Source organism: Anas acuta, chromosome 3 (assembly GCF_963932015.1).
Source record: "Anas acuta chromosome 3, bAnaAcu1.1, whole genome shotgun sequence".
Lineage (NCBI taxonomy): Eukaryota > Metazoa > Chordata > Aves > Anseriformes > Anatidae > Anas > Anas acuta.
In genome coordinates, this window is record NC_088981.1 from 16,795,880 (window position 1) to 16,823,617 (window position 27,738).

The window sequence follows — 27,738 nt, forward strand, 5'->3', positions numbered from 1 at the left end:
GATGGAAGTGTTGCAATAGGCCAGCAACCTTTCTAAACACATCCTTCAGTGCTACAGAAATGTTTAATCCGTCTTCATTTTTATAATGCATTGGGACTCTTAGGTGGAAGGTGCATGAAACCATCATGATAACTCATACACTGTCACTTACTTTCACAGCCACCTGCAAGGGAGTGGGGTCGCTGGGGATCCCTGCCACCTGACCTTCATATACCTCACCAAAGGCTCCGTGGCCCAAACCCCTGGACAGACCAGAGAAGACAAGAAGGTATTACTACAGAGAACACACGTTATAATGCTGTGGTCACAGCTCACAGAATGGGGTCAGAGTTTTCATGGCAGCAAAACAGGCAGAACTGGATGTTGGCACTGTTATTTCTGAAAATTCTCCTTATACTACGCAGCAGATGGGACCTTGATGTAATCTTTCCTGGACCCACAATGTCTTTAACTGGTAGGAAAAACAATCCTCAGAAAGGAACTGTCCCCAGTGAAATTGAACTGCTGGCACTACAGAGTGTAATGGGTAGCACTTTCTGCTGCTTTGGTGCCAGTGCTATAGTGGTGGGTTCTCCACAACAGGTCAATAAAGACAGGTCTTAAGCCTTGGAATTTACACACCCTAAGCATAATAGTTCCCATGTTTATGCATCAGTACTAAAGAAAACATTGAACAAGAAACTAGAAAGCACAATGGTTGTCAAAGGACCTGAATTTTAAATTAAGGATCTTTCCCTTGTTTGGTTTGTGATTCTGGGTAAATAAATAGTGATGACAGCACTTTGTAAAGCTCTAGGAGTTCATGCTGAGAATTGTTACTGTCACCGATCATATTATGAAACTTATAGTTTTATTTTGATTAAGGATGCAGGGAAAAAAAAAGGGGGGGCTTTCACTAAGGCTCTCTTCTACAACACGCACTTTCCTGGTAGTGCCAGGTCTGACCTCAGAGCTGCACTGAGTGTCCTCCAGTCTGATGTGGACTGTATTTGCATGGGCCATTGCCCTCCTAGTTCAAACAGGGGCTGCTAAGAGCAATCTACTCTGTTGAGAGCAGTGAAACAACAGTGAGGACTTGCACTGCCTGTGACTCAACCACTTCTTTAATAACATTTTGTAGGTATCAGCTTGAGACACCATTGTCTGCTCTGCCTGACCAACTTATTACAAACTAAGGATATAAAACAGATCTCTACAGCTCATAACTCACCCACCTCCCCAAAAGCAAAACTTCCCAGCCCCATCAATTCCCAGCTGCATCCTTTGTTCTCTGCAGCTTGCCACACTTCAAAAATTCTTTCAGAGCCCAAGTGACAACAGCAGCAGCAACAGAGGGTAAAGTTTTGGTTACACCAGAAACTTCCAGATGCAGTACAGCAAGATCTGCAGGTAGGGGAGAACGTGATAAGAATGTGATATGTCTGCAATGCACTGCAGACTGCATGGGCTACTCTGAGCATCATCTTTTTTTAGCACCATTAGGTCCCCTATCATCCAAGCTCTACTTTCTGCTCCTACTTCTTGGATTTTTGTTTAACAAACATGGTACCAGAGTAATGCCATATTCACAAGTGGTGTGCACTGCACAGCACAAGCAGAGCAGGGTGGGAAAGAATTCTGAATTTTCAAGTCTTCTGTAGGAGACTATTTCCAACTTTACAGAAGTTCTGACCTAGACCTGTCTATCCTGCTCGCTTTATATTGCTGTCTTTTTAATTCTGTCTTGCAGCCTCAAAACCATTACTTTTCCGCCTACTGTATTTAAAGATGTCATTCTCTATACCAAAGGTCCCAAAGAGTGCCCTACAAGCCTTAGGCTTCCTAGCATTTCATCTGTTAATGCTGTAAATTGGCCATTCATTCCAAGTCTGCAAAAGATGTGTCCAAATTACTCGTGATGACTCTTCAGTTCCTCTTATGATTCTAGAAGATTAACACAGCACCTGTAAAAGGTTAAGGAGACAGCCGAAGTCTAATCCATTCCACATAAACCTAACTACTGCAGATTTATTATCTTTCTAGTGAGAAGGGGCATGAGTCTAAAAGTGTGTGAGTATTTGCATGTGCCTTTATGAGTTCAAACCTGTGTAAGAGAGCCAGCATATGTCAGTATACAACATGGGGCATAGGGAAGGCAAAGATGAACTTACCGGATGAGGGAGATGTTTTTACGAGGCACCTCTTTGAGGTCACTAATGGATGTGGTCTTTCCTGCAAAGCAGTAGTTGGGATTATAGTCTGTCATAATAGTGGAGGTACGCAGCTTGCTTAGTTTATATTCTGGGCTCTGTAACTCCATCTGCATGGCTTGTAGTTCCTGGTGTTTCCGACGATACACTACATGTAGAGAAAACAGTAAACCAGAGACACATATTCCCTTTGGAAGACAACAGTAGCTCTGTGCTGCACATCTCACTGGAATTAGATGCATGGTCAAATTCCAGTGAATCAAAACAAACAGTGACCACTCACATTTCTGCACATCAAATAATTACAGATTGAAAAGGGAATCTGAAGTTATCCAAAACCCTTTGATTTACATATGTTATAAAGAAGCAGGCTTGCTCAAAAACTGCTTGGAAAAAGTAAAATGAATTTCACTTGCAGAAATCTCTGATTTCACAGATTTGAGGTTTTTCTTTTGTCCTGTTTGTTTAGTTTAGCCAAATCCAATCTTGAGAGACTCTTGCTATAATCAATTTTTCTAAATCATGTAGAAGTGACTAAAAGCCTGAAATAAATTATTGCATCACATTGTTCAAAAAGGATAGACTAAACTGTTACCTCAGAATAAAATATTGTACATAAAATTTATTTATTTTGCAAAACTTCCGCTGTTTCTAAACAACAGAATTGGACTAAATTTGAAATCAGTTTAAAATCGTTTTGTATTCCTTGAATCACTTCACTGATATCTATGAAATCTCATTGGAAATTGTTAAATCTGTACGTAGGCACACAAATAGTTTTTAGATATTAAGCACCAACAGCTCTCACAAAACCAGTGACACTTCTGTCCTGGCAGCTTTACACCACAACAAAAGCAATAATATCTCTTAAAAGATGCACTCAGTAACTGAAACCTCCTCAAATTGGTCAATGTGGTTAGAAACAACTACAGAAAACTGTCGTTAAGGAGTACATGGGGGAAGGTGTCATTAAATACAGCAGTAGCTAAAAACCTGAACCTTTTTTCTCCCAGGGCCCAATTATTCTTGGTTCAGATACGGCCCTCATATGAAAATATCATTCGTAGAGAATCACTCACCAATCATGATTCCTGAAAAAGCCAAAATTAAGGCAGCAACCAATGCTGAAGTCACTACAGACAAGACCAAGGAGAGAGGGAGATGAACCACTGGTTCAGCTGTAACAGAAGCATGAGAAAAAGGAATTACATTTAAAATGATCTTTCAGTACTCATTTTTTTTGCAGGCAGATTTTTCTGCTCTTCCCTCCATTTACTCATCTGCTGCTCCTATAGTGTAGAAGCAACCTCTGATATGATCAGCTCTCAGGATCAGGACCTCAAATATCTCATTATTTCACTTCTCTATTTCTGATATTAATTGATATCAATCCATTAAAACAGATGGTTTTCTATCAAGGAATTAACACGCACTCTCTGGGTATAAAAACAAGACCATAAAAGCTGGGGACAGGATCTGTAGAGATGGAAAGAACATTAAATTGCCCGGTCTAGAGTGCCACTATCAATGACAAATCAGAGCAAAAGCAGGAGGACTGCAATATATCATCTCCTAACTGTGCCTAACCCAGGCAGACAAACCTGATAACATGTGCAGCACAAAGTACTCCATGGCTGCATCCTCACTTGGATCACAGACCTCTCAATGAACATCTATTAAGGTTCACTTCACCCAGCAAAATGACCATGCTTTTTACCCACTTTACAGATGGGGATGGTGAAAGTACAGAACGATTTTCCCTTACCAATGACAAAGCTGAGAGCAAGATCCTGAAACCCTGGAATCACTTGCTGTAATAGCTGGGCAAGAACATGAAGGAAACCTAGTAACTAGCATTCAGTTTCTCAAGTAAAGCAAATACAGGTACTGTTTTCTTCAGAGATCCCTCATGTAGAATTTCTTACAGATTCTGCACATGCACTTTATGTTTCCAAATCTACAGGAATTACACCCTTCTGTACCTTGTACTTTTGTTGTTGTTTTCTTAAAAGGACTGTACTGGAAGTTAAGTTTAGCTGGAAAATTCCTTCAGTGAGTATATGTTCATGATTTCAGAGCAAAATGGAAGCATCAGTGCAAACAGACATGTTGCTCTTTGTCTCTAGAAGACAAAATTTGACTCACAACACTCAGTGTTGCCCAGTATGCCAAACATATACTATAAAGCAGACCAGTGACACTGCTGTTTGCACCATACCTCTGCACTGATGTGCCTGTGTTCTAGCAAAATAACTCTTCAGCAAATACCAAGAGGAAAGAAGGTAACATGCAACAGAAAGCCAGTTTTAAGAAAGAGAAAGAAGACTTTCTGCATGTTTACATGCAGAAAAATGGAAATTAAAAAAATCTACAGATTTTTACCATTCATTTTCTGTTTCATACCCTATCAGCCTATCCCTTACATCTACTTACCTACACAAGACACACCGTCCTCAGCCAATTCTGTGCCCGGCTCACAAAAGCAAATGACTTTTTGAGTCTCAGGATCAACACGGCACTCGTCCATCTCACAGTGACTGCAGTTAAGGTGCAGCCTAATATCAACCTCTCCATGCCCCTCTGTCACTAGGGAATGGATGAAAGAAGCCAAGTTAATTACTGTAAAGATCAGTCATATCGTTCCCTTGGTCCTTTTCTCATGTGGAAAACAATGTCTAGCTAAATGAGCCCCGCTGCGGCTGAGGTGCACTGGCCCTCTTTCAGCAGGTAGTTCTCCCAGGTTAATAAGGAGGCTGTTGCCAAGCCTAAGAAAAAAGCTTTTCTCTTTCCTGGTCCTTACCCCCACTGCGATAGAACACTGCAACATTTTCAGAACCCTTTGACTGAATCTATCAGGCCAGAGCCTATTGTATTTGAACATACTTCTGGCTGCTCTAAAGCAAACATTTTTTTGATCAAATATATATTTTTGTTATTTTCTGAATGCAACTGAAAACACATCCAACACACAGACTTTTGGGCAAACAGGCTTAGGGAAGACTGGAGTGGCAGTAGTTCTGGGAAGCACAAATGCTTCACTGGACTTTGTTAAGCAATCTTTCTCCCTCGTGTTCAGAATGACACTAAGCTGTATCCAAAGGCTTTTAAAGTGTCCTACAGATGCAAACTATTCTTAACATGGAAGAAACTCACTAAAAGAGACTTCTGACCAACATGAATACCTTTAAGTGCTGGAGTGTATAAAGTACCAATTGGATTAATAAAGGACACACCATCCTCCCCATCCATCTCTGGGTCATTGTCCTCTGCAGCATTTCCACCTACATCAAACCAGAAGTTACCTTAACAGACTGAGGCTCGTTAGCACTAAAATACAGATAAGCATGCATGGCTTCAGCGCATTTAGGGAGACATCCAAATGAGAAAAGAGAATAAATCAAAGTATTCAACATATAGGGAACACTTAGTGAATTGTGATATGAAACACTGGATTTACACCTCTAGAACTTCAATTTAATAGCTGCAGATTGCTACACCTGCAGATTGTTACACCCTTAGTCCTGTTTTAGGCAGACTGTTTCAAACTAAGGGAGGAAGTTCATCTTTAACCATTTGGATGCTGTGAAAACATATAAGCCCTTCTCAATATTAATGTGGCCAACAGACTGGAAAACACCAGTGCTCACGGGCTAGTTCAGTATTCCTTGTTGATTGAGGTAAGTACTGCATCAGCAGAGGGAATAAATTATCTGCTATCCTTCTTCTCCTTTGCACCCTGAAAGCAGGGTGGTCCACCAGGAATGGAGACTGAAGGAATTTATACTTGAGTTGCTCACTTGTGCTTGAGCATATAGAACATATCAGGAGCAAAGTATGGGAAATACATAGAACGTGGCAGAAGCATAGTATGGGCCATATATTTTGTACTAAAAGCATGCAAAGATCCCCCCACCCCACCCATCTTTATTCATCTTTAACCATCTTCAGTGCAAATCAAAATTATATCATGTAAGGCATTCTGTTGGAAAAAAGAAGCATTACACAGAAACATTCATACAAAACATGCACTTAATCATTTAAACTCATTACTTCTCAGGAATTCAAGCCTATCATGGACTTGATTTAAGCTGTGGAGAACAAGGGGTTAAAACATCCACCATAATGCAGATGGCTGAAGAAACTACGTGGCCCAGGAGATTAATGATTAGTGGAGATCTTGAACCCGGTCCACACCAGTTATAATCAACATAACGCCATCTGACAGCTGTCCTGAGACCCACAGCACATGGAATTAGTTCCTTGTTGACTGAAGTCAACACCACTGTCACTATTAAGAGGGGTTCTGGCTGGCAGCCTGAGCCCAGGAACCAAAGGACAGTGGAGACCACCTGCGTAGGACTGAGGAAGAAGAAGCTGCGTCCTTCCCGTGGCAGAAATATGCCTGGCTGCCAGTCTCCAGGACCAAAATACTCAAAATACAGGTGCTGGCAATGGAGCACCCAGGCTGTGGCTCCTGCTTCTTCAGTGCTATAACCCCAAATGGGTTAGTGCTCAAGAATCACAGCAGGATCTTGATGGCACATTCTTTCAGAGTGCAACGCCAGGATTACAGCTGAAGGACTGACATCTGGCTGTTTGCTCAAAGGCTAAATGTCGTATGTTCATCTAGTGCTAAAAAGGAAACACACAGACATACTAATACGTAAAGTCTATAATCAAATATGCTATCCACAGGAGAATTATCTATCAGCCTTTTGCTAATCATTAGCACTAAAGGAGGGGAAGGGACACCTTGAACATGAAGCCACTTTACCTATATATCCTCCGCCTCCTCCACCTGAGGAGCACCCCCCTCCACCCCCTCCGAAACCCCCTCTTGTCTCCCACCCCCACTTCTTCATGGCCTGGGGGCAGGATCTTCCTCCAGTAGCACCTTCTAGCAAGGATTTTCCTGACCACAGGAAGGAAGTGTTATCATTCCAGCCACCTCCACCACCTGCAGTTAAGAGAAGAGAAAAGGCATAGCTAAAGGTTATTTTTGTGTAAAAAAAAATTCTGTAGGGAACTGTGGAACAAGCACTCATTTAAAACACCTCATCTGAAAGTAAGAATCTCATTCCTTTGTTAGAAGAGAAGTCCTTGCAATAGAGTGCTACAGTGACCTCGTTTTAGGGCTTTCGACCGTGTTAAACATCTGCACCTCTTTTCACCTACTATGCAAGGACTAGTATTTCCAATGGAAAATGTCAAAAGGTATCCCTACCTACTCCCCAACCACTTGTTACTGGCTTACAGAGCCTTCCCCTTCTCTTCACAAAAAAATACTTAAAAAAAATCCCTATGTCATTTCTAACACAGAACAACAGGCATTTATTGAAATGGATGTGAAAACATTTCCCAGCCCTGCTCAAAATACAACATACCACTAACTCGCTTTCAGCTTTGCAGATTGTTCGGTCCAAGGTCTCTAGACAGAGTGTGTAATTGTGCTTCTTCTGCATGAGCCAGGGAAACTGTGAATATGTATACACAGCACAAAATCGTGCAAGAAGATGGATGGTCTCAGAAAACTCCCACATCAAAACAAAAACTAAAAACAACAACCAAAAAATAAAACAAACTTTGCTTATCAGAGGTACTACATTACTCTGGGAGAACGTTGCCATTGCTATGGCTATACAATCTTTGATACCCTTATTTAGGCCAAATATCCCGTATTGTGGGTACATCCTACATGTATCTGTTATAATTCCATGCTCCTCAGACTGTGTTTTCATGAGCTGCATGTCAGCTCCACTGAATCTGAGAGCACCAAATACTCACAATATTTTTCTTAAAAAGAACAAACTTTCCATACCTGCAGCTCCTGAATTTCCATTCAGCCCTGGAACAGAGGAATCATTCTCCAGCCTTTCTGGATGAAATGTGTCTGTTTTGGCCCTGTAGGCCCTGCCACCACCGCCTGCTGCAATTATCAAGGGGACTGGTTCTCCATTCTCCATCTTAACAAGTTCAGAAATAGAGGCAGTATTCAGACTTGAGTCAGACTCACAGATGGAAGTTCAACCACATGCTCGTTACTGCTGAGCACTACAAATTAACATTGCATTATTTATGTACCAACATCCACAAGATTAATGAACTGCACTAATCCTACCAAGTTCTGCAACTGAGAACAGTGGCATCAGCAGCTCTGTGAATTGTACCTACAATACTGATAGATCTTATAAAGCTTGTAATGCTACTGTGTGATAACTTTTATCAAATGAAACAGATAAGGGGAACAGCTCTACCTAGTGCAATACAGTATCTCCACTGCTAAGGGGCAGCTACACTGGAAACTGCCTGAGCATGCAAAGTTATGTAGAATTATGTAGAAGCTGGGTGATTGAAACATATTAACAATGGTGTGAAACTGGCATTTGCAATGAGTACTGTCTCAGAGAGAACACAACAGTAAAGATTAAGTGTCCTCTAGCTACAGGGTTGCACATAGAAAATATACAGGCTATATTCAATTTTTCTTGTCATTGCATTGTGTAAGCCACAAATGTAGCTGAAGTTTAATGTTCTACAATGACAAATTTGAATAAAGTCCCATGGAATTTGCCCTTTGCTGTAGTTTTATGCTTCAGAATCTTAGCTTGCATTGAAAAGAATCTGATTCAAACTGATGCAAAGGAAATTCCAAGACACTAAAGCAAGTGTGGCCATACCATGTAGCTATTCTGAAATGTGTGAATAGCCAGCTCAGCTCACCACAGCTATCAACTGGAAATGAAGGACACACAGAACTCACTTTGTGGACCTTTTCCACGAAGTGCTGTACAAAGGTGTATAAAGGGCTCTAAAAATTTTCAAGCTGTGATGTTTGAGGCAAGTGGCAAGATGTGTTTATGCTGAAGGTGCACAAAGACTGTTTCCATACCTTAAATATATAAGTTGCTCCGCCCCCACCTCCACCTCCTCCTGCCCATTCATTGACACTTCTGTTTACACGTATCTCTTCTTCAATCACATTGTTTTCTCCAATACAGACTTTCTGAATAACGTCATTAGTCTGAAAACAGAAGAGCAGGGCTGAATTCTGGCGAGAAACCAGAATCTCTCTGAGATCCTCATATACCCAGGCCTTGTGGTCCCTCTACCCTCCCAAACCACAGGTCCACATTGTCCTCCAGTGAAATGACATATCCGGAGGTGAATGCTCTTCTAGAAGAATCTATTTTTTTTTTTTTCTTCAGTCGTGGTTAGAAGAATTTGTTACCATTTTAATTGAATTATTTTGATGTGAAGTTCCATGCTGATGTCTATCACCATGAAATACAGCTCCATGAACTGTTTAAATACAATATGTAGCAGAATTTCCTGCAAATGTTTTGTACTATTAGCCAGCTGCATTTCACAAGCAGGGGAAAGGAGTAACCAAGTAATGGGTTGGGGCCAGGCAGTCAGTGTATGTCTATCTAGAACTAAGGTGTATTGGAGATGTAGCAGAGTTAGCTTTACGGTCTACAGCATGGACAGTAGCAATGAGCTCAGCATAGATTAACCATTTATCCAGACTTCCAAGAAAGTTTTGTTGTTCCTCTCAAGCTTGTTTTGTAGCAGCAATGACATTATTATTACCAGAGCTAGCTTGGTTAAAGGCTACCAAAACAGGTGCTATCCCACCTTTGATTGCAACGTTGACACAATGTTAAAGAAAATTCATAACCTGAAAGCTTCCATATTTCCATGGTTTTCACCAGTTAGCACCAAATGTAATGAACTGTCTGCATTAGGCAAATCACTGAATTCACTAACTAATCTCAGACAACATTAATCTATCATTCCTAAGTACTTCTGGATCTAAATTAGCAATTAGCAATTTTTTAGCAATTACCTAAAAAGGGTAATTGCTGCTTCGATATTAAATTGGAGCACTAAAGTGCGTGACAAGATGGACTCTGCTTTGAGTATCTGTAAGCTGCAAGCACTGTTACTAGCTTATTTCATTTTATAAGTTTCTGAGTAACATGATCTTGTTATGCACACTGAATTCACTAAGTTAATGACGCTTTATGGGAAAATGCACAAATAATTGTATAGTGGGACTGTTCTTCTGTTTCCATCTGCTTTCACATATGTGTTTTCTTTCAGAAGAGGGACATGATAAAAACATCCTCCTCAGGTTACAGACTATTCTGTTAACACAGCATGTGTTCTAGGTTATGTCAGAGAATGAATGGCATCCATTCTGAGTGTGTAGTCTTGTCTATGGAACTAAACAGTCCTTCTCTACCCTGTCTTCCTTTTCCTTAATTGATTTGGAGTTGGGTGGAGATGATTAATAAAATGGCAAAGTCAATGGCCCAGAGGAGTCACTAGATTACAACTGAATAAAAATAAAAATCCTTCACAACAAAGACATAGCTGATTAGAATCCAATCTAGTAAAGGTCCCTTCTACAAGTCAATACAATCTCTTTGCCTCCATGAAGGAATTACATTAGCACTCAATAAATTCTCACTAAGATTACAGTGGCCTGCAATTTAATGAGTCCATATGTTAGACTGAGCTGGAATGTCCTAGTTAGATGGAAGTTTGAGTTAGGGCATTTCCTATTTAAAAGAGGCTTCTTATTAATGGTTTGTTTGTAGATGTGTGTAATTCAAATTTTAACATTATTTACTTCAGCACCCAGCCTTGAGAACCCTTCTTTCTTGTCTACATTATTCAACCTTTTCCTGCTCTAAAAGACAGCTAAGCTTTCTCCCCTTGGACGCCAGCCATTTAAAGGTTGAGAAATGCACAGCATTTAAATGTCCAGCTCTAACCTGCAGGTAAAATTTCATCACATAATGCTTAGTTCCCTCTGTAAGAATCTCTTATTCTCTTATCCTCCAACGAATGCTAAAATATTAACCTATTATTATGCCTGCAAAATGGCAGAAGTTGTTCCTTTCCATCAAGATATTTGCAGCAATGTTTAGTTAATAACACAAAGATCAGGATTGACTCAGCACTAATTCATTTATCTTCCCCGTTACCATACAGAGAATAAGTAAAAGGCCCCGATCAGGTTGGCATCTCCAGTTGCAGAGTATTATGACAATGGCAGGGCTGGATACAACAGCAGAACAAAGAGAAAGTCAGAGGGTAGGAAGGCAGGGTTGTCTTTTCTCTCCAACCCGCCCCCCTGAGATGCTCTGAGATAGCAGATCACTCAGATGCCTGATCAGAAGAGTATTTTCTGTGTGCCCTGAATGTTGAAGGGGAAGTGAGCACAGTGACATGGTACTTTAGCTTTTGACATTCAAGACATCCTAGTAAAACTGTAGCTATCCCTTGAACCACATAACGTTAAATCCCCTAAGGACAATGATTTTCTCTGCAAACAGATAAAACTCCAAAGATTTGTAGAAGGTATTAAGTCAAAACAGAAAGGACAGTCACTTACACTAGGACAAGCATCTTCTCCTTGTTGTCCCACCAAGATGTACAAAGTATCATCCTTCTGGAGGTCAAATATTCCCAGTACAGACACACCATGGGACCTCACCATAGTGTTCTTCCCTCCTTTCCCACCAGCTGCTCCATAGCCTGAGATGCTGCAGGAAAAAGAAAACAGGAATGTGGAAGATAATATTAACTACTTGTGGACGCTGAGTTCTTTGCACACCTCAAATGTGCATAGTGTCACAGGACCTTGCCCCAAAGACACTCTAAATACATCTAAACCCAAAGCTTGAAGACTGAGGTCTTCTGCTCTATATGGCTCTATGAACTTGGGTAGCTACAAAACAGCTTCTTTCACACTGATTTGCTGAGGCCACAGTGAGCAAGTCCCTGTAGTTTCAAACTTCAGTATATGAAAACCATCTTGTTTCTCAGAAGGCATACCATTGACAGGTTTGCAACAGGCACTAGAAAGAACAGAAGCAGAAGAACCAACAAATACAATGCATATGGCTAAAAGGACCATTATGTGCAAAATTGACAGAGAGACTTGAGAAAGCAGACCATAACTGGTCCTGACACTGTCGACCAGATGGGAAACGGTTCTGCAGTTTCCAGGACCAGAATGTAGAAGAGTAGATGGTCACGCTACCTGCAGTAAACAAGGAAGGCAAAAGCTCCCTGGCTTAACTCACAGTCCCCATGAACATCACACTATCTCTGGCCAGGAGTGGCTAGATTGCATACAGAGGCTGCTGCAGTCTCAGTTAAGGCATTGGGACTTTTATTTCAAGCAGCCAAGATTCAGGGGTTCTTATTGTTGTTGATGTATCTGAAGATTTGACTGTAGTACTGTATTGCTCAGCTCCTCTCCCTTTCTAAGTACGTAAGTATTTTACATATTTGAAGCACTTTCTATTCACAGGCCTTCAAAGCACTTTATACATATCATCATAAAGCACACATCTCTGCTGCAACAAAACATGAAGTTACTTGACTTCACTAGCAAGTGAGTGGTAAAGCAAGTTCAATTCAGATTTTATTTCAGCAGGTGATTCTCCACTGAATTTAATAGCTCTAAATAGCTATTTCCATGAGAGCAAAATTCAACCTGGAGTGTGTAAACAGTGACTGCAGGGCTAGGAATTCAAAAATTTCCCTTGGCTTCCTACCCATTACACTAAAGGTGCTGCTCTCTTTAACTCCTTCTCTTCTCTAGCACATGGTGAGCCTTTGCCCAGCACAGTCCTGCAGGCAGTCTATAAGAAGAACAAGCCAGCAGGGCTCCATGTGCACAAGAACCCCGACAAGGTCAGTCAGGCAGCTCCCTCAGGGGACAACCAGCTCACTTTTAGCTGTCTCCTTGCCTTAAAGATTAGCATGAGGAACTCACCTTGTGATACCACTCTGAGGCAGACAGCATGGAGTAATTCTAATGTTGAAGTAAACATGGAGCAACAAGTGCCTCATAAAGCATGTTAGATCCTTGCAAAGTGACATGATTATGTTCATGCCACTCTCAATAACCAAAGCAATCATTCCTCAGTTGGGTTGCACTGGATCCAGCAGAAAAAGCAATGGACACAATACTGGGCTCCCCTGAACAGATGCTGTATGAACCTGAAGACTGAGCTGATTTGCTGTAGCATTTCATAATGGCTAATGAGGTGCACTATCAGGCACAGCAAGCTGGCAGGGCTAATCAGCTATGATTAGGGGACATATTTTTCTGTGTATGAACAGATTTTGCATACAAGCGATGATGTCAGGAAATTTGAAAGAACCCATTTTTGCCTCATTCAAAGGCTGCAGACAACAAATGGCAGATTTGGGTGACAGCCATTCCATATTTAAAACGCGTGTCACTATTTAAACAGATGGGTTATCTTGACTTCATGTTATAGCAGGATTCCTTTCCTTTTTTTTTTTTTTTTTTTAAATGGGAGGGATCCATTTAACCATACTGTCACTGAAGAAAGACTCAGACCACCCTGAGCATGTGTAAGCAGAACACAGAATATCTTACAGTGTCTTCCTCCTTTTCTTTTTCTATGACACATGTAGGAACCAAAAAAAAACAACGGTGTCTTTGGTAAGGAGCAGAATGTGCATAGGGCACTGACAGTGCAAAGCAGTTCTGGAGAAAAAAAAAATCCCCCTCTAAGTAGATATGTTATGGGAAACACAGGAGATAGTTTTGAGAATATAAAAAAAATGCAGTATCTAGGCTGGCCAAATGAGAACAGCATCTTGCATTCCACAGTCCTAGATTCTTGCTTTACTTTACAAGGAGAGACAATATGATAGAGAACAGTGGAAGTGACATCAAATGGGTCACACAGCAACATAGACCAAAGAGTCTTGCTTTTAAAACAGAAAGAATTTGTATAATGGATAGTTACATGTAATTTGTTACGGCTTACTTCTCTCATACTTGATCTTACACCTAGATGACAAGACCTGAATGCTTAGAAAGAAATCCTGTAAAGAAAAACATTATTTTATATTGCCTAATTATTATACAAAGTGCAGTCTCGTGGGATCGAACCAGCTGTTATGTCTACATCAGCATGAGAGCATGTAGTACCCTAACCTTCGAATAAAGCAGCCTACAGCACGTGGCAGCCTACCCAGGCCTTCATAGATGGTGGGGTTTTCTGGGTGTGGCCAGCTTGTGTTAGCAGAGTTTTGTAAAAAGTTGAGCTTTCCATCTTTGAATATTAATAATAATAAAGCATATTTTGTCTTGTCTTCACATGAGCTATATTTTTCTTATTAAATTACCAGGAATGTAACTCACTGCTCTACATTACGTAGTGTAAAATATACCGATGTACCGTAATAGCTTTCTTAATAGCCCAACAGCCAGCTGGAGGATTTTATCTCTGGGTCAGGTATATTGGAGATGGCTATCGGACTGACTTATAGGATGCACACTACAGCAGGTCTGCAGAGAGGAGCTGAATACAGGCGGTGGGTCCAAACCCTGGAAAATCTAGAATTGATATTGCAACTTGACATTTTCCTAAGGCTATACTGGGGTCTTTCCTGCCTCTTCAGTAGCTCAGAATCAGGAAGATGTCAAGTTAATGGGCCTAAGGCCTGTAATTGCTGCCTTCTTTCCTCAGGCTGTGAATTATCTACTATAGCCTTTAGAGGTGCAGAAAAGAATGTCACTCAGTTAATGATATTAGCCATTTATTATCTATACAGATTTTAAAAGTCTGTTATGTCTTTTATAGGACTTAAATAGACAGGTTCTTCCAGCAGGAGCCTCATTTCACCTGTGGTTCATATTGTGTAGCAAAAGTCAGCCTATTTTTACAATAAAATTTTGGCAATTTCTTGACCTGCGTTATTAAAGAAATGACAATGTTGTAAGTTTATTGGCTCTTCTCTTTTGGGCTATACTTTATATCTCTATTTACTGAATGCTGGTCCTGAAAAATTTCATTCACCTCAGGCAACTCATTTTTGATAGCTGAGTAAAATATCATTAATGCTTTTTTCATTACCATCAATCCTTGTGGTAATAGGCACTCAGGTAGAGCTTGAGGGTAGCCTCGCCTAACCATTTTCGCAAAACTGCTTTGCAGTAGACTTCTGTTAGAGACTGATATCTAGTCCGAATATTAAAGTTCTTTTTTCAATAAAAAGAAAAAAAAAAATCAGAAGTAGCCAGTAAGTTTTAACTGAAATTTGTCCAAAGCCTTCACTGGAATTTTCTGCTTTGAAATCCATGGCACCATCATTGATTTCAATAGGGACTGTTGCATTAAAAATACGCTAGATAGTCCTTGATTCAAAGTGACAGTTCTGCTAATAAGCTGATGCATGTAATGTCTTGATGTTACCATTCAGATGTAGTGTGCTATTTTTTTGTTTTTGTTGTTTCCCAGCAAAAGCAAAGAAGAAAAAAAAAAGTGAAAAAGTGGTAAAAATCAGATTAAGTCATATTGAGTTGTATCTGATCATCTCCCTTTAAGGATGACTCCACAAAGAGATTTAAGCATTACCACCCTCAGTAACAAAGCCTAAAATTTAGGTGTCTGGCTTCCAAAATCAATTCTACAGTGGTGATCTAGGCTTACAGGTTCAACTTAGTATACCTAGATTCAAAACAGTCAGGGTGCTGAGCAGAGCTTGACGCAAGCTTTTTCTTTTCTTCTTTCTCCTTCCTTGCCTTGCCTTGCCTTTTCCTGCCTTGCTTTGCTTTCCCTTGCTTTTTTCATCAAAAAGTTGCATCTAGTAGTCAACAAATCTGAAACTGGAAAGGCTGGAAATCACAGAATCAGGGAGAAGCAAAACCCATGTACAGCTGACTAAATTTCTGATTATAACAATATATATGCCTAGCATGTATCCACAGCATGGGAAAGTTTCAGTGCAAAAACACAGTACAAGAATAAGAGATGGTTCACTTACCTGTACGTGTTGGTTGCTGGTACTCTCCAGATCTGAATGCCTTGGAGAATCCCTTCAGCTCCTACGACCACACTGAGGTTGGAGTTCCTGTAGGCATTATTGCATTGGCTCTGTGTGGGGCCATAGGGTCCACTGGCACCACATGTTGTGAATAGCCAGTGATCTGAAATGAGGACAAGCACGCTCTGAACACCCAAAAAAAAAAAAAGGCTGTTCTGCTCTTTATTCACTTTCTGTTGTTGCTGGATCAAGAGAAGAACCTGGCCCAAATGTTCTAGCCAGAACAAATATTCACAGAACTGTTTCAAATGACTCATAACACTGCGCATTTTGGTATTTGACAGCTTTTCAGCGTCAGCTCCTGAAAATTACCACAACAATAAGCATGGCTTTATTTTTTCTAATTTTTTTTCCAAGTTACTTTTTCTTCCTTTTTTCAAGTTGGAATGATATTGTTGATTTCTGGGATAAGTTCACTATAGAGTTGTTTCAAAAGTTAGCACATGTATAGTTGGTTGTATTTGTCATATTCTTGGTATTTGCACATGCTTTGCAGACAGTGTATTTATCACCAGCAACCCAAAAGAACCTGTACGCCTTTTGCTTCAATAAACTTCACCAGTCATTTGCTAGACTGAAAGTGCATTGTGCTATTTGTGATCATGATAATTCAATACAACTATTGCAAGTGCACTTAAAGTGCTGCACTATTGTGCTATTTGCACATCCGTGATCATGACAATTTAATATATTGAATGTGACTGGACTTACAGTGCCAAATTGGGCATCACTCCGAATCTAAGACCAGCTGCCCTCAGCTCCTCTGATATTTGAGGACAAGCTGGAATGCAAGGGGGTTTAGGTCCTGCCAAACTTCCTTGCCCTTTAATGCAACACTAGCCCCATTCAAATATGTTTTTAGAACAAAGCTTTGCTGATTTTTGCCTCACCAATCTGAATTTTTAATTTGAATACATGATGCTGAAATGTCATCCCTTTTCCAAAAAGATTCACTATTAGGGCCAGCACAGCTGCAAGACCACAATGCTCTTGTAAAACCCACCCTAACATGTTTGCTAGTATATCAGGAAATATTTCCTAGGTAATCAAAACTAGGATGGAAAATAAGTAGACTTAGGATATTTGGTGCACTTTAAATGGGAATCATCCGTACTTGTTAACAAGTACCCATCTCTCATCCATACTTGTTAACAAGCTAAAACACAGTATCCAAAGAACTCCATTATTGGAATTCATCCTGCTGACATAGAATTTGTTAGTAGAATAAACTGCCATTGAAGTCAAAAGACACATCTAAAAAAATATATTTCTACAAATTGCATCAGGTCAGCCAGTCCTCTTTTTGGTATCATTAAAGGGTAGTAATTTTTCCCCCAGCTTCCTCTAATGCAAAACAACATATGTAGACTCCTTCAGTACTAACTCACTCAGACAATGAGAAGATTAGCTGGATCTGCTTCTTGGCATTTGGAGCTATTGTCTAAGCAGACCTGGTCTAGAAATGATGATCAACATATTTTTTGGCCAAGAGGTCTACCATTATTGTTCCTGGAGTGGCTTACCTGCCAGAAATAAAGGCAATACACTAGTTTAGCCATGCACAAGTTTTCACAAACTAATCCTTAAGATGGGCTAAATTCATTCTTATTAAAAAGTTCAGTGCACGAAATGGATCAAACAATTTGGCAGGACTGTAAGAAATAAAGTGGCTGGTGCTTCTGAAAACTCTTCAAAACAGTCTTGGCTGTTTCAGAGGCAATGCAAAACTACTTTAGGAAAGCTTCCTAATCATAGTACTGCTGAGAGAGTAAGCTCTTCTGTCTTATTGCAAAATCTACACCATCCTTCCTCCAAACCCTCCTGGATGGACCTTCTAGGGACTTTGCTACCATTTCTTGGTTTATACGAATACTTACACACTTATTTTACTATTTCTCAAATTCTTCAGCAATGGGTGGCTGTATAAAGTCTTAAAATTAGTAGACAGCAAATGGAAGAATTCCCCTTTCCTCCTCTGAGACAAATGCACCCCTTCACTCCTCCCCTCCAAAAACGTGAACAGGCATGAGGGAACAGCACCTAAAAAGGCAAGTAGTTCTACAGGTTCCTATGTAAAATGCTTCAGTAGCTCTGATCCTGAAAAACTTAGAGTCTTATACCAGAAGTTACATATGTTTATTATTTTTCTGGAAAAAAAAAAAAAAAGAAGAAAGAAAACCAAAGCAAAATTTTAAACAAAATGGAAGATGAGACTCATTCTGTCAGCTATCACAGTGATTTAACATTGTAGTATCCCAGTGGGCTAAGCCATCTGCACTGAAACATATGTTTAGTAAAGCAGATAGGTAAATGTCTTCACTTGGAACAGTAAGAAGCCATTTGGATGTCTCTGGTGAAACATCAAAAATACTCCCAAGGGTAGAATCAGATGACCTTCAAGGAGACAATACACCCAAAACTGGAGAGAATCAAAATGGAAAACTGAAAGTGATAAAATCTAGCACAGACCATAGCTTGTGCACACTGCTACTCTAGTTAAACTTCGCATTTATGATTTACTCCAGTTAAATAAACCTCATTCCTTAGGTATCTGCTCACCTGGCAGAATTACCTCTAGACTATCACACGTGCAACACAGAGCGTGGCTGTACCTGAAACTGGCAGCTGTTGACTCTCACTGGGTTCCAGGGACAGGGGATCAATAAACTGTCTTATTCCAAAATGCTATTTAGTGATCCCCAATGTCCTGTCAGAATAGAAGAAAAGTGCCCTCCTGCTGTAAACATTATGCCTCTAGACTTTGAACTGAAAAGCATTGGTACTTTCCAGTTCTTCAGCAGACTAAAGGGTGCTTACTTCCAGTGCAGAGGCAATATCAGGGTAAGACCAAATACATTTAAGATTAATGAACGTGCATCTAAGCTCTTAGAACCTGATTTTTAAAGCAGAGTATGACAAGTCTGAAGAATCAAAAGTCACAGACATATTATGCCTGCAAGTATGACGTGACATAAGGAACCTGGAGATGACTGAGTACAGAAGGTACTGACTTAGATTTCAAAAGTGGTGCTGTTGTGTTGACACAGTGATATAAGCAAGAATATATCTAAAGCCTCCTTTGTTCTGCAGCTGCTGTAGTCAGTGCTAGCAAACATACTTAATTGCTCAGTCCAGGTGGATGGTGGACAAGAAAGGGATGAAGACGTTTCAGAAGCAGTAGAGCTTGCCAAAGACGTTCTCATAAAACATAGCAGGAGGAAGTCTGGCCCAAGTGAAGTCCATAGGCAGCTGATTTCAAAGAGCAAGGATTTCAGTAAAAGAGAACAGACAGGTGTTGCATGAGCAATGCATTTGTCACTGCTGCACTGACTTGCAAACAGTAGCCTTCCTGCCATTTATATTCACTTTTATGTCTTTATACCAAAAGCTATTCCAACATGTAGCAGCTCTGTTGCTGAATTAAATGGGACAGAATATGGCACGGGAAGATGTTGCCCCTCATTTCAACATGATAAGGACAGATAGGTCTTCGTTACCGTTTTGGATAGGTCTCAGTTACTGTTTTGGATACAGACTAAAAACCTCACACTTTCCTCCCTCTTCACTCTTAAGTTACACAAAACCAACCCTCAATCTGCAGATACAGCAGTAACCAAAGGTCTTAAACCACTAACCTAGTATCAAAACAGACTCAAAGTAATCCCTACCTTGGATAACTCACCGTTTCTTTTTTAAGGTACAAATAACCATTCTTTCATCCCCTTTAAAGTACTGGTTTTCCCTGATTCTAGAAATGACTGCAGCATGTCTCATGAGCTCAAAGACAGCATTTATACGGGTTGCTGCCTGACACAGCAGTTTACAGTAATTCAATTTGCAGCATTATTTTAGTATCCGAAGACTAAAGAAGCAGCCCTGGAGTGAAACTCCTTAAGCAGTTAGGTGAGAAACACTGATGCCCAGCTGTGATCTGTTGCATGCCTCTTTGTTCTGCGGCGTGTGACAGGGTAACACTGCTGGCACCTCACACACACCTGACAGCAAAAAAAGCAGGATTCCCCAGTCTAAATCTTCCCCAACAAGTAACACATTTTGGAATGTTGCCCAACTTCACACAAGTCACAGATGGCTGATTTCCAGAAACAGCTGGGCATTCCCATAATGAAAACTACCGGGCAGCCAAATGCAGGGTCCCTAATATGTTCTGACATTGGCAGTTGGAAGATACTAGCTGGGCTTAAGAACTGGAAATTCCTTTCTGGGATGTGGGGAAGAAAATAAATGAACATTGCTCTGAGATCAGGGTATTAAATTTCAGTGAATAATTTATACATCAGTTCATTTGATAGAATGCCTGTTTCCACAGGAAACTTGACAAAAGAACAATTTGTTCTGCTGCTTGTTCACCCACACATCTGCCCTCCTCAAGCTCCCTGGCAGTCTCCCCACCAAACCACTAAGGTCCCAGGAAAAACATTTTTTAGGAAATGCTATTTGGGGTCTACCTAAATAGATTTTTAAACATTTCTTCTTCCCACCTTTTATTCACAATTTAGATTTACCGATATATTAACGCAGATACACACACTGCTGCTTATTTTCTTCAGCAGATCAAGAATTCTTGTTTTCACCCAGCTTGGCTAGATACATAAAATGTACAGCAATTAACAGCAGTGGAATTTAGATGCAGCAAAGAGGAGTGATGCCCTGCTTCTGCAAAGAAAAAGAACAAAACCCCATAAGACTTAAAATGACTAATTTAGTTGAGGCTCTGACACAACTTGAAGCCCAAGGTAGCACTGCTGCAAATAACAAACAACAATGAAGGGAAAACAGTGGCACAAAGCCTAAAGTACATTTGTACTGCTAACGTAGAAAGCAATTTCCCTGTCACATACAGCATATAAACTCCATATCACCAAACAGCCACAGGCCTTTTAGCTACACTTCAAGGGCCTATAGGTATTAACTGGCATTTCTTAAATTAAGTTGGTTTGAACCAAGTTTCAACTTGTTCCAAGCCAAAGCTTTACTGTGATTTGAGAAAATCACAAGCTAAGCACTGAGGTGCTGGAATTACTTTGGGCTCTAGAGTAATGCACTAATGAAAGCATTGGTGCTTGCCGTGTGTAGGCACTGTGTAAACCATGTGTAGGCGCTGTGTAGAATGCACTGCCACAACCTCTCTTCAGGCCAAGATGCTATCTCTACTTCCACCAGATTAAAAAAAATAAATAATAAGGGTTATATGGCCTAACACTTTCAGGGGCACAGAAACCCCAGTGACTAAAATTATGGAAGCAACTAATTCTATTAATTGTCCCTCAGAGACTTCAGTATACTTCTTCCTCTAAGGCAGCTGTGAGTGAATATCATGCCACGAACGAGCAGAACACTTGCTTCATCTACTTGTAAAAACATTCACAAACTCCCTTGCAATATTTGGGCAATATGGCAAGTTAGAGGCTGACAGGATACTGTGCATCTTAACCTTCACTAACATTTGGCTGCCATTAGCATCACGATATGTGTACTAGGATATACCTTTGATTCAGTACATGAGCAATCTGAGTTATGCATTACCAGTAATTCCAGGCTTGGTCTGTGCTAGAAGTCTGTAGACAAACTATACTGCAAACTTATATAAGAAACAGGTTTAGTGCTGTAAGGGAAGAAAGACCTTTAAATTCTGCTGCAGGTTCTATTGTTTAATAGTGAGCAGTAATCTGAGATCACTCTTTTCCAGGATTAAGTTTGCCAGACATTAACAGGACTGGGTAGGTTTGAAGGATGATGGTAAATTGCAGACCTAAGTTTTGCTTACAGATACAGTCTCTGAATAGTTAAACATGTCTACACAAAAACGTTAAGGGGATGTGCTATGTATGAGAATATCACACTATGTATTAGGTAGAAATTAGTGAGTCTTGATAACAGTGCTGTAAACAGTTACAAAGGTATGGCTAGACTAAGAGGAGGCTGTTTTTTTTCAGTTATTTATGGAGTTACTATCTCTACCCTGTCTTTCCATTCTGTAAATGAAGAAGGCAATGTGGACATATTTTTCAGTTCAACAAGAACTGCATCTGCACTAATGATGAATGTATGCCTCATTTGTCCTGAGTGTCATTTCAAAGAAATACTCAGAGCTTCTTTCTTTTCTGTATAGATTAATGGAACACCGCCTGGGCATCCATTGGGGAAATTATCTGTGGTCAGTATAACAGGACAAGGGGTGACTTTGAACGGTGTTGAGAATGGCTTATTTCTTGTTACACTTTGGAACCAGGAACTAACAAAAGGAGCATGAAGAAAATTAATTTATTTTTCTCTTTTATATTTCATGTATGGAGAGAGATGGAGTTTTCCTTAAAGGATGCTTAGTGAGAGATGCTATTAACTTTATGGATTTTTTTTTCTGTTCAGAGTTGCAAAAGGTGATAGAAATGCATGTTGGATAACAGAGACCATATCAGGAGGAGGTGGCAAAATCATTTCAAAATATTTCCTGAGATTTATAGCAGTTTCTGCACAATTTAAACTGTTGCATTTTAAGGAGTAGTGGCAGCTTTCAATTTTAAGTTTAAAATGTGTTAACTACCCCGTTTATTTCAATTATATGATTAACTCTGGAGAGCAGTAATTCCAATTTAACTGTTCTATGTTGGTTCTCAGTACTGCACCTCTGCTATTTTTAAATCCTCTAGAGAAAGCTAGTGTAAACTCTGCAATAAAGAAATTCATGACTACATAATCTGAGATCCCTCTATCCATCTTTAAACATTTTCTATCACTATTCAGAATGCTACTTTTGTTGGAGAGGAGGGTGCTGAGCTGCTTGTTCACTGTGTTAATTGATGCTTAAAACAAAAATACAATTCTGCAGATACCTTTATTGCATTATGCCAACAGTTCAGTTAGTATAATTGCACGCAAAGAACAACCAAATGTAATTTTCTTTTACTTAATACTCGCTCTGCTGTTCCTTTCAGCTACTTCATCTGATTAACTAATGTGACTCAGAGTTCTTCCGAGAAACAGCTATGTAAGTACTTGTAACAGGACTCTCCCTGACAGAAAAGAAAATCTGTGCAACCACTAGGTGCCGTGGGGAAAAGACTGGAGCTGAAGAAAAATTGTAATCCAGTCCAGAAAATGATTTGATGACAGTTTCTATGCAAGAAAGCAGGGTCACACAATGGCAGACTGGATGGCACAAAACATCACAATATTTGAGGGGGAAAAGCTTAATATTTTTGTTTGTTTTACAACACACCATTTTTGTTCTGTATGACCTGATACAAGTAAGTTGGCAGTGGGATAGAAGAGAAGCTGAAACATCAAAAATGAGGCTATCCTCCTGGTATTTACAGCCTACTCAGAAGCAAAAGAAAGCTTTAATTAAAGCTTGAATACTCTGTTTCTTGTCTCCTTTTGCTTACTGAGAATACTATTTTTTCTCTTCCCAACTTCCATTATTGTCATTCATTTTCCTAGAGTTCCTCACTAGTGATCTCTGTCTATCCTGAATTTCCCATATTCTGCCCTTGTCTGTAGAAGGAAATTGCACTGGTTTTATTTAAATTGGCTTCTTAATTGGTAGTTGAACTCCCTGTAGAGAGATGCTCTGGTTTAAGCAGCTTTCAGTTTTACTTAAACTAATACCCAACTGATATTAAAACTAACCAGAAGTAAGCTTGGTTTACATGTAAATAAACACCACAAAGCCTTTTATACAGATCTAACTATTTCAATCAAAAATCCTAGTTACACTATAGTTACTTCTATCTTCTGGCATAATGGGGCTTTCTTGCAACTTTTTTTGCAGGCTTCTTCCAGAATCAAGTTTCACCTGCAACATTTGAGCAAGAAGTTGGCGTTCCAGTGAGTGACGTGTAAATTAATTGAAAAGGAAAGCCTTTGCATTGCTCTGTGGCTATCTATCTCATGGCCACCTTGCACTGCAAGTGACTGGGCAAAGTAAAACCTGCAGGGATGTTTTGTATGTCAGTACTGGTCATCGTCAAGAAACGTGAGAGAATAACACCATCACACTATGTGGAGAATAAGACCATAACTAGGGTCTTATTCTCCATGTAGCGTGTTCATCAGCCTGTGTGTTACACACAACAGTGTTGAATAGATCTCTGGAAACTTCAGGATCTTTTAGGGTGTGGCTGTGTTGTATGTTTCAAACCTTTTGCTGGACTCCTGTGTACAAGTTCTGGAGGAATGCCAAGCCATTATGAGCAATGGTAGGGCTGAAGCAATTCACTGGGTACAGGGCCTGAGAACAGAGAGGACAGGGACAGTGGCAATGATGATTGTTCATCACTTCTGCTGAAACTGGATTTCTAAGGCAAAACCAGCAGCTGCATGTAAGAGCTTGTTCTCAGTTACAAAGGAGCAAATCTAGTCCCTTATCCTTGAAAGCAATGGAACTTGTTTGGATAAACTGTCAGGTAAATAAAGTGGTACCTGTCTTTCAGATCGTACTTCCTGCTGTGCAGGCTGAGCAGGCTCAGGGACCTGGGGAAGGCATTTTATTATCCTGTTGTCTCCTGAGCTATAGGAACAGCATTTTCCTTGTTTTAATATGATTTCTTAAGAAGGAAATACTACAGCCTGTGATCCATCACACAAGCCAAAGATCACATTAGCTGTAATTACTTTTGGCTGAGCTCATATCGGTCAATGCAGTCTTTGGGACTTCAGGGTGGTGCTGATCCTGTTATTTCACTAAAGCAACAGTAAATATGGGCCCATGAAAGCAACAGCCTTGACAGACTCAGCCTGAGGTTTCTTAAATGCATTATAGGATGTAGAAAGTAACAAGATTAAATCTGGGTAAAATGCATAGCCCAGGGACCAAACAAGCATCTGCACTGTTTACTGAGAGCAGGGACTGAGAAACACAAAGGGAAAAGGTGATTTGGTACTGTGGAGACACTCAGAAATGTAATGACTTCCCACTGCAAGAAGCTGCAGCACAAGTTTGCTGATGTATGCCCTACCTGCACCAAGAGGGCACAAAGAGGGAAAAAATGCTGTAGGAGTGATTTCAAACCCCAAGGGCTAGAGACAATTTTTTGGAAGAGACTTGAATAGGATGGAGGATCAAATGCAGAAATTAGGCAAGATGGCTTCAATATCACAGGAATTGCCTTGAACCTTCACCCGGAGTTCAATACAGATGATTTCTATTGCTCAAAGTACCTCAGTGACCTTTTCTTCTACCTCCATAGAATTTGACTCCCATTATTTCTACTTTCCAATCATTTCTTTAAATTGCATTCTCCATATAGAACAGGGAATAGAAGAGCTAGAAGATGTGTCCCATCATATCAGACCTAGTGAGAAGAAGGAGGCAAAAAAAATAATAGCAGGGAGAAGCCTATGGCCATATGATTTCTGGCCTAACACCTACACACTCACTTTAGATTAACTTTGTGTCCAAAGTTCAGGCCAATTTCCAAACTGATACTGGTATTTAATGGCTTTTGTGTTACTAAAAGAGTAGGTATCCTGGATAGAAAACTACAGTAGGCTTGGGCAACTACATTACCACATAAGCACGGACACTCCTATGGAAAGTCTATAACTTACACTTGTGTGCGGATCCTACCTAAAAACAACACTGAAAGCACTTGAAAAGCGGTTCAACTTAGGCAGGTAATGGAGATACAGGTATCAAAGGAGACATTTCAAAGGATCCACTAGGGGGAGTGGTGCAACAGAATTGTGCTGGGCCTATAATACAGAGGACAAGACATCAAAAACATCCTCTGCTGCAGGCTTCAGTCCCCACCTGGAGTACTGCAGACACATCTGGGACACCCAGCATAAGAAAGATGTGGAACTTTTAGAGTGGGACCACAGCAGGGCCATAAAAATGATCAGAGGGCTGGAGCACCTCTCCTATGAAGAAAGGTGCTCTCTAGCTGGGGATTTTCAACCTGGAGAAGAGAAGGCTCAGAGGGGACCATATTGTAGCTTTTCAATACTTAAAGAGGCCTTAAAACAAAGATGGAGAGCAACTTTTTGCTAGGTCAGATGATGACAGGAGAAAGGGGAATGGTTTTAAACTAAAAGAAGGGAGATTTAGTTTAGATATTAGGAGGAAATTTGCCTCAATTCAGGTGCAGAATCTGACACTTGCTCTTGTTCAATTTCATGTGATTGGTGATTGCGCAGCCCTCTAATTTGTTAAGATCTCTTTGCAAGGCCTCTCTACCCCTGAGGGAGTCAACAGATCCTCCTAATTTAGTATCATTTGCAAATTTACTTAGCATGCATTCAAGTCCTGCATCCAGATCATTTATGAAAACATTAAAGAGAACCCTAAAGCACAGCATCCTCTCATGAGGGCTCATTCTCCCTATCTAATACATCACTTCTGCACTTTTCTTGCTGCGTGATGCTCAGAACAGAAAATATCAACAAACTCTACTTAATGGGAACTCTTGGCCTACACTACAGACATCAGCCTCCACCACCACAACTAGAGCTCACTGGTTCAGGTACCAGCAGCTGCCCTGCTGAGCCTAATTCAGCTTTTCAAGCAGGCTTTGAAGACTGTGTTGAGCTTTTGATTGCACTGGCCAGACTGCTGCTGGTATCGGAGCTGACTTAACATGAGCTCATGTGTTTCAACAGTACGCTGCAGGTAGAAGAGTGAAGCATAACGTAGAATAGAATAAATCCCTGCGCTTACTCACAAGGTAAAGGAGGCATATACCAACCATGCCACTGTTCTCTAACTTAAGATAGGTGATATTTCAAATCAGCAGGCGTCTACAGCCCTATGTGAGGAAGAACAGCTTCACACAATGCTAAGGGTGGCATTTGTAGCAAATGCATGTTTCTCTCTTGTAGTCATCCTTCATTTACATGTTCAGTCCTGCTCCCCCAGATAGGTCTGGAGTGCTGTCCCAGGTTAGTTGTGGCCACCTGAACTGAATCAAGAAGAAAAAACAGCAAGGAAGAGGGAAAAGCGGTAGACTGTAATAGAAATACATATGTAGCTCCTGAAACATATATTAGAATGTGTGGGCAAGCCTGGAATGGGGAAGAGACAAATGCCTGGGAGACAGTGATGTGATGGGAAAGGAAATCTTGCATAATTTTGTATCACACCATTACAACTAAGCTGGAAAGGGGAACCAGGGCGAGAACCAAGTATACAAGACTGCCATTTCTGACAAAAATTATGTCTTTAAAATCAAGTCCCATGCTGTACTTTTTCAAATGAGGAATGAAGATATTACTGAAAAAAAGGAAAAGTTTGAATTTTGTTATTTCAAACCAAGCTTATATTAACTACAGATGAGTGTTTAGGTTACCACATGCTGGACTCAGTGAATTTCGACACTTTGGTTTGATTCCTTCCTATTTTTAAATGATCATGAGATCAAATAAATCTGTTTTACAATTTAAAAGCAATCTTTACTTTAAGAAGAGCCTCACTCTGGTTCTTTTCTTTCACAAGCCTGCAATCAAAATCCAAGTTGCAGTTAACAGCTAAAGGTAATTGTTTTCTACATTTTTTGTTTGTTTGAAAGAGACTTGGGAAAAGATCTGAGGAAAGGCTTTGGTTAAAAAGAAGGAAAAAAAAAAAAAGATTCATATTGCTTTTAGCCACATTCAGTTGAAATTTGTACTTGTTAGAAACCTGCTGTCTGAGAATGCTTCTCAGATCAGA

The 27,738-nt window shown here is 40.2% G+C and overlaps 1 protein-coding gene and 1 long non-coding RNA gene across 9 annotated transcripts in view; one reads left to right on the top strand and one right to left on the bottom strand.

Annotated features, from left to right (window-relative positions):
- ALK (ALK receptor tyrosine kinase) overlaps positions 1-27,738 on the bottom strand; it is a 284,889-nt gene that overhangs the window by 15,490 nt on the left and 241,661 nt on the right. For 6 of the 8 annotated variants that reach the window (XM_068675868.1, XM_068675867.1, XM_068675870.1 and 3 more), the window contains 10 exons: positions 16,017-16,179; positions 11,593-11,743; positions 9,079-9,210; positions 8,008-8,152; positions 6,964-7,146; positions 5,372-5,470; positions 4,623-4,775; positions 3,269-3,367; positions 2,151-2,337; positions 152-242 (listed from right to left, as the gene is read on the bottom strand). In XM_068675868.1, the coding sequence (XP_068531969.1) occupies positions 152-242; positions 2,151-2,337; positions 3,269-3,367; positions 4,623-4,775; positions 5,372-5,470; positions 6,964-7,146; positions 8,008-8,152; positions 9,079-9,210; positions 11,593-11,743; positions 16,017-16,179 (1,403 nt within the window). Of the gene's footprint in view, positions 1-151; positions 243-2,150; positions 2,338-3,268; positions 3,368-4,622; positions 4,776-5,371; positions 5,471-6,963; positions 7,147-8,007; positions 8,153-9,078; positions 9,211-11,592; positions 11,744-16,016; positions 16,180-27,738 lie in introns of those variants that run through there. The other 2 variants (XM_068675869.1, XM_068675874.1) reach the window with 2 other exon arrangements.
- LOC137853482 (uncharacterized) lies at positions 158-27,737 on the top strand. The gene is made up of 4 exons (XR_011094529.1): positions 158-268; positions 22,207-22,251; positions 23,030-23,082; positions 23,866-27,737. It is a non-coding gene; the product is annotated as an uncharacterized lncRNA (long non-coding RNA).